The sequence below is a fragment of the Arachis duranensis genome, chromosome 4 (assembly GCF_000817695.3).
Source record: "Arachis duranensis cultivar V14167 chromosome 4, aradu.V14167.gnm2.J7QH, whole genome shotgun sequence".
Taxonomy (NCBI): Eukaryota; Viridiplantae; Streptophyta; class Magnoliopsida; order Fabales; family Fabaceae; genus Arachis; species Arachis duranensis.
In genome coordinates, this window is record NC_029775.3 from 67,081,351 (window position 1) to 67,088,424 (window position 7,074).

The 7,074-nt window shown below is 36.2% G+C and overlaps 1 protein-coding gene across 1 annotated transcript; it reads right to left on the reverse strand.

Moving 5' to 3' along the window:
• Positions 1 to 225: 225 nt before the first annotated feature.
• On the reverse strand, positions 226 to 5,963 carry LOC107484415 (U-box domain-containing protein 13). The gene is made up of 5 exons (XM_016105000.3): positions 5,591 to 5,963; positions 3,973 to 4,089; positions 3,171 to 3,620; positions 1,999 to 2,278; positions 226 to 1,346 (listed from the first exon to the last, which is right to left on the reverse strand). The coding sequence occupies exons 1-5, from the start codon at positions 5,867 to 5,869 to the stop codon at positions 565 to 567; spliced, it is 1,908 nt and encodes a 635-aa protein (XP_015960486.1). The 5' UTR covers positions 5,870 to 5,963; the 3' UTR covers positions 226 to 564.
• Between the last annotated feature and the right edge of the window lie 1,111 nt (positions 5,964 to 7,074).

Sequence of the window (7,074 nt, forward strand, 5' to 3'; positions counted from 1 at the left end):
AATGAGTATAATTAATGTCAAAACCATTATGTCATTAAACTGAAATTAGCATAGGTAACTTTAACAAGTATCAAAGTCGAAAACATCAACTAACAAGATTTGACAAAAAAGAGAGGGGAGACAAACTATAATAGTGACTTCATTGGATACAGAATTTGTGAGTAACACGCACCACCGAAAAAGCACAAATCATAGAATGTTCAACAGTGGAACAGACAAAGCAACTGTTAAATAAATAGAATTAAATTAAATTTAATGGGAAAAAATTTGTTAAGAAATTTCATCGCAAAAACATGAATGGCCGGCTGGGAGTTTGAGCTGAAGTATGCCTGCACTTCAACCGAGTCAAATTACATCATGTGTGACTTTCCAGCATGAATAACTGAATGCCACAAAATAATTGGCCAAGTAAAATAGAGATTTCCTTTCACTCAAAAAATGAAAAGGAAACAATGATGATCCTATGGTTAATCACTACCTAAAATCTATGCCAGCTGCTGCATATTAAAAATGGCATCAGCTATGCCTAAACTTAATCTAGCCGACGGTTTTCCTATAGCATATCTACAACGATCTCAGAATGCCGATCAGCTCAAGAAGCTGTGCGGCTTTGCGCTTGCCCCTGTCCGAACCATTTTCTGCAAGGTCCAAGAGAGGATTGATCACCCCAAGTGAACAGGCACTTGATACATTCATTGGATCTCCGATACAGAGGTAAACGAGCACAGAAGTTGCATTCTCTTTGTTCTTAGGAGATCCATTAGTGACTATATCCACCAAAGTTGGCATAGCATTCATGGATCCAACTACTGCTTTTCCCTCCGGGTGGCTAACTAGTAAAGCCATAAGTGCCAATGCCACATCCCCCATCTCCTCACCAGGTTCAGTTACCATTTCCGTCAACTTAGGCATGATACCAGCCCTAATTGCACGTCCTTTATTCCCTTGATATAAGCACAGATTGAATAAAGCTGTTGCAGCATCCATCTTCCCTCTTTGACTTCCCTCACAGAAAAGAGTGACTAGTGCTTTAATTGCTCCAGATGCTCCAATTAACACTTTATTCTCATTCAGTGCAGAGAGACTGAAAAGGGTGGCTGCAGCATTTTCCCGTGCTTCCATAACACCATTTTTCAGCACGTGAACAATTCCTGGAACAGCTTCAGAAGCCATGATGCGCTCTTTGTTATTCCCACAAATAGATAGGTTCAGAAGAACAGTAACTGCATGCTCTTGAGTGCGCTTGTCAGGTACATAGAGGAGATCAACAAGAAGGGGTATAGCACCAGCCTCAGCAATCAATATTCGGTTTTGGCTGCTTCGCTTGGCTAGAAGACGGAGCTCCTCTGCAGCATGGTTACATGGTAAATAGTTATTTACAAGACACCATTAGGAAGCAAGTATAAGGTTTTTTAGGAGATCCCACAAAAGCATAGTTCTCAACTCAGAGATAAAGATGTAAAAAGGAACACCCCCTTATTCACAGAACTGAAAAACATCAACAACATCTTGGGTTATCCTTGCTAGAGAAACTTGTAAGCTTTTAATGCCTAGAACCTCATTACTGTAGTTCACACCAGGAGTTATCAGCTATCCAATTGCAAAATACCAATTTCCAAGTTCTTCACATAACCCAAAAGTTGAAAAGCTTACCCCTGGAAACACATTCTGTTGCTGCATCCTGCCTTTAAATACCCACAATAACCCTACAATATTCCTATTTCCACCGTTGCCTAATTCTAATCTCCCAAACATTCAACTGTACTACATTAAATGAAAGAATATGGTCGCATCCACAAATAGTTGCAGCTATTGAGAAAACAAAAGTGAAGATCATATGAAGGTAAACTGTATTAAAAATATTAGAAACAAGAACACTAGCATACTTTCAGGCTCAAAATTGAGCCAGTAGTTTCGCTTTCAACCTGTGTGTATGTGTGGCGGGTTCACTAGGTAGAGGGAGAGAGAGGAAGTGCAGAAGTACATTGTAACACTCACCTGCTGTGCATCGCTGATCCTCAATGTCACTGGAAGTAAGTCTGCTCAATAGAGTATCAATATCTATAAATTCAGAAGAGCCATCTGATGTTGCCTTGCAGAGTCGTAACTTCTCTGTTCTTTTAGGTGGCTCCACTCCATTTGCTTCACACCAATTCGATATCAGGATATATAAAACATGGTTGGGTATAAGGACAGAGCTTGAAAGAATCTGCTGAGTCTTAGGACATGTTCCATGGCCTTCTTCAAGCCATTTCTTTATGCACGCTCGCTCGTATGTCTGCAGAAAGAGAGAGGATAAAAAGAGAAGGATTATAAAGAGTCTAAAAATGGATGAATATTGACTAGTTTATTACCACCATACTCAAGTATTGAAATCCTACCTTTGGATTATACATTGCTATTAAAAGACAAAAGAACTCACAGTAACAAAAAGTTTCCAATTTCATATCTACCCAGATATCAAGCTGTTATAACAACTTAATGATTTTTAACAGGTTATCTCATAATGTGCTTGATAGATTTCTGAAAATGAGAAGGGCAGGATGGTTGCAGTTTTTTAGAAAGGAAGAAACAGATGATTATTTATTAACTCATAGCAATAAATAAAGCTAACCAACTAAATTATTCAAGAATAATTTGTAAGCACTTTTTCAACAACTATTTCAATATATACATGAATAATAAAAAGAGAAGACACTCAAATATAGTCAAATAATTTTCTTGTTTCACATTTCAGTTATTTCATTCACAGCTTCCAGAGGATATTAATCCTTGTCAATGATCAAGGAAGCTGATCTTCACATCAATTTATTTTCTATTTTCTTCCATAAGCTACAGAGTATCATTCTCATTTAATTTATGTTCAGAATACTTACATTGAACATGCAAGGGACTCGGGTTATTGCTTAAAATAGAAGGAAACAAAACAGATAAGTGCTCTTAAACTAACGTTTAAGGAATTCTCTTACAATAAATTACAAACAAAGAAACAATTCTGATGGTCTCAATAAAGGAGTTAACAAGCACGATTGATTTCTGTATTTTTGTGCTATGAAACTAAAAGGTATTAGTATGACATACAAGACAATAAGCTTTTAGCGTACCTAAAATAATTCTCTTCTAAAAACAAAGAATTATGACAGAAAAATACGGCATTTTCATGTGCACACCTGCCCCGTAGAAATGATTACAGGATCTTTCATTAGCTCCAGAGATATTGGGCAGCGAAACTCATCTGGTATAACCAGTGATTGAGAACATAATTTTGTGTATGACTCATCAGCTTGAGTAGAGGAATCATCACTTGATAGCATAATAACATCTGCAGATTCTGTCAGTATGAAATCTTCAATTTTTTTCAAGACTGTAGACATATCCTGTGTGCTTTTCTCAAAACGAGCACCCATGTCTACAACCATCTTATCGAGTGCAATCAACTCTTGTTTGATGTCACCCACATTTGTAAAGTGCAGCTTTTCGCAGATTATATGCAGTTTATCTTGTTCGGGAATCACATCATAGCTCTGGTTGCAAATGGACAACAGATTATCATAAAGCTGAAGACCAGGTGGATCAAAAAGCTCCCTGGCTCTTCCAAACTGTGCAGTCACGAGTGCAACCTGATGAACAAATGAATAATCAAGGAACCTTTTAAAAATAAAAACAAAGGCACCAAATTAGACCATACTTTCTTACATTCATTGAAACAGTAACACTTTTTAACATAGGCACCAAAGTAGACCATACTTTCCTACATTCATTGAAACAGTAACACTTCATAGATTAATAAGAACAAAAGGGTAACTTATTTCGCAATATTTAGAATGTATTCAATATCCTTCAAAACATTAAAGCACATTACAAGGGATGTCTATGATCAGTTATAAATAACAGAAACAGAATAAATAATGGTCTGCAAGCATTATATGAAACTCCCATTCTAATGTGCAGTTATGTTCAGCATATATTTACCTGCTCCTTGACTTCTTCAGATATATGAAGTTTGTCACAGGATATCTTGCCTATAGCTTCTTCAAAATTAAAAGCGAGATCATTAAATTTGCATTTAATTTGCTCCCTCTCCAGTATCTACAATTGCAAAAAGGAAAAATGCATTTGAGAAGAATGTTTCAGATAAGCAAGTGGAGTTCTGTAGATATAGTAAAATTGTACAAGTCATCAGCAATTAGTTTACCAAATTTATCCCACAAACAAAAACAGTTAAGTTCAGATAAGAGAAACAATGTTGAGCCTATTACTATTATACACTAAACAAGTAAAAGGTGGTAACCTGTATAACTCTAGAAGGAGAGGGGAGAATGAAGATTGGATATGATGCATTTTAAGCAAAAAATTTTAAACAAAACTCATGGAGCAAAGTCATTGTTTATATGACAACTTTTTATTTGGAAATTATGCAAGTAGATAACTAGTTTATAGTCTAAGTTCAACTAAACCAATATTAACAATCATCACCAACATGTATATCCGAACATAGCCCACTAAAATATACTACAAAAATGCATCTTTTCTAAGTCAATTTGGTTGCATTAAACCAGCATCACTGCCATCAATTAAATATAAACAATCTATTTAGATAAACAACTTAAATAGGTGCTCATTCATGTCAACTTTCAAGTAAGTTCTAGCTGTCTAAAAGAAGCTTAACAGCACTAAGATAAACACTTCAAGAAGCAATAGACACCAATGTTTTTTAATAACAATTAGTGAAGGTTATTAGGTTAATTTTGTAAAATTTATTGTTGTTATTACTACAGAAACTGTTAAATGCTAACAGCCTAACACGTAGACCTAGAACAGCTTCAAAAGTTAATTGCATAATCAAACAAGACAACATGTTTCTTTTATGTGCTCATTAGAGTTAGAAAGTCCCAAATGATCTAGCAAGCACTTAGAAAGCATTTCATCATTATCTGGATAAAGCTTATGACTTATAACAAAATCTTTGATTAAGTGTGTTGAATTCCACTTCCCCTAAAACAATAAACGCATATCTGGCCCCTTAAAAATAAAATGGTTATTAAAATACCCAAAATCTAAGCAGTAAAATGAGTAATTGGTACATTTTATCAAACATCGTTCATATTTAGAAGATCATGAGTGCATTTCTTTCTTTCAAGGAGTAAATTTTCAACACCACAATCTTTTGAGGGTCAAATTAGTGGTTTACTCCGTTAACTTACTTTCCCTTCAATATGAAACTCTCACATACTTGAGGAAAAAATAAAACGCAACAATGATTATCAAATCATAATGTTCCTAAATAAGGACAAAATCTACAATGCAGAAAAATAAAATGCAACATTAGTTATCAAATTAACAATTGATTCGTTTTTCCCTTTCTTGTTCACATATTCATGCTTGTTGTCTTATTAGACCTATTTGTGATATTATTTCACTCATCAATAAAATTTGATCTATATTTTACCAAAAACGAAATAAAAAACAAAAACAAAACAATTGATTCGTTTTTTATTAAGAAAATAAAAAAAAATCATCCAAATAAGTCAAGAAACGAATGAAGAAACGGCATCGATTCTGGAATCAGAAAACGAAACAATGCACGAACCATGAAAACCTGGCTTGCTCGGCAACAAAAGTGGAGGAGTTCCTTGGCTGAGGCAAGAGCTTTCTTAAGAGAGAGGAGCGCCGAAACGGCGTCGTTTGGGACGGCGTCTGTAACGTCGAGAAGTTCCTGAAAGAGAGGAGCGAGAAACTTAATCCTACGGCTGAGGTCGAAGCACTGTCTCTTGATGACGTGCTTGAAGCCGTCGATCTCTGAGATTTCGGTGGCGGCTAAGATGAGGTGGTTGAGTACCGAAGAAACCTCGCATTCTTCTTCCTCCATGAAGAAACGATGATAATGCGTTAACGAAGAGACCGAGCGAGAGAGAGAGAGAGAGGGAGAGAGAGAGTTATTTGCAGTGAAAGAGTTCTTTCCTTATTCTCTGTTAATGTTATAAAAAAAAGGAAAGAAAGTTTAAAAGGATATTTATGGGGACTAAAATACAAATTTTTTTAAATAAATGAAATAAATATTTTACTTTTGAAAATACGTAATTTATAATATTTTTATTAAAATATATTTTATTTTTTATTTTGTTTACGCGGTAAATAAGACATGTGAATATTTATGACATTTATAATGTAAACAAAATACGTAACGATAAATTTTCAATCATGGTAAAAGGATGTGCAACCTTTTGTATCCTCCACAAAATTTTACTTCTTCTTCTCTACCCTTTTTCTTTCGAAAAATAAACCAAAATGTCTAGTAATAGTGAATATTTGGTTGTAAGTGTATATCCCAATTGTCATATGAGAAATAATGATATTGGGGTGATTTTTGAGTGAGAAACCCATTTTGTTGTGTACCTACCGAGTAAGTTCATTGTTCGAGCTGAAGAGTCTGATATTGAGTAGCATTGGTGGTAGCGGGAGAAAAGAAATCGGAAGAATGGGTATAGGTTGTTAGCACCGATGGGTAACGGAGTTTTTCGATTTTTCCTGTTTTGGCTCCATAACGACGAGCATGTGCGCTTGATGTTTGACATCCGTGGGAGAATCATGGCGAAACAAGTGATGGAGCTTTCTGCGGAGGTTGGTGATGTCGGTGGCGGTAGATCTAGCCAGTCGGACTTTGTGCAAGATGACCTACCTCCCGCACCCAACCGATACGCGCTACTAGTCCAATGGAAGACATGGACGTTGACTGTGAGGACTCCGACAAGGAGTATGTTGCGGATAGCAACGAGAGCGGTCCGCACCCAATTTTGACCTTGTCATCTATACCCAGTCATTATCACACATTGGATCTCGACGCGATGCAAGAGAAAAATCCATTTTTCAGCACGGGTGAAAGCTTTTACAACTTAGACGGTGGTGTGGAGTTTCGGATTGGCCACAGATTCAAAATCAAAGATATAGTAATGCAGGATGTGAAGAATTACAACATTTCCAGAAGTGCTGAGTACCGAATCGTGGAGTCGGATCGAATAAAGTACCATGTGTATTGCCGACAATCTGAAGCAGGCTGCCCTTGGCATCTCTGTG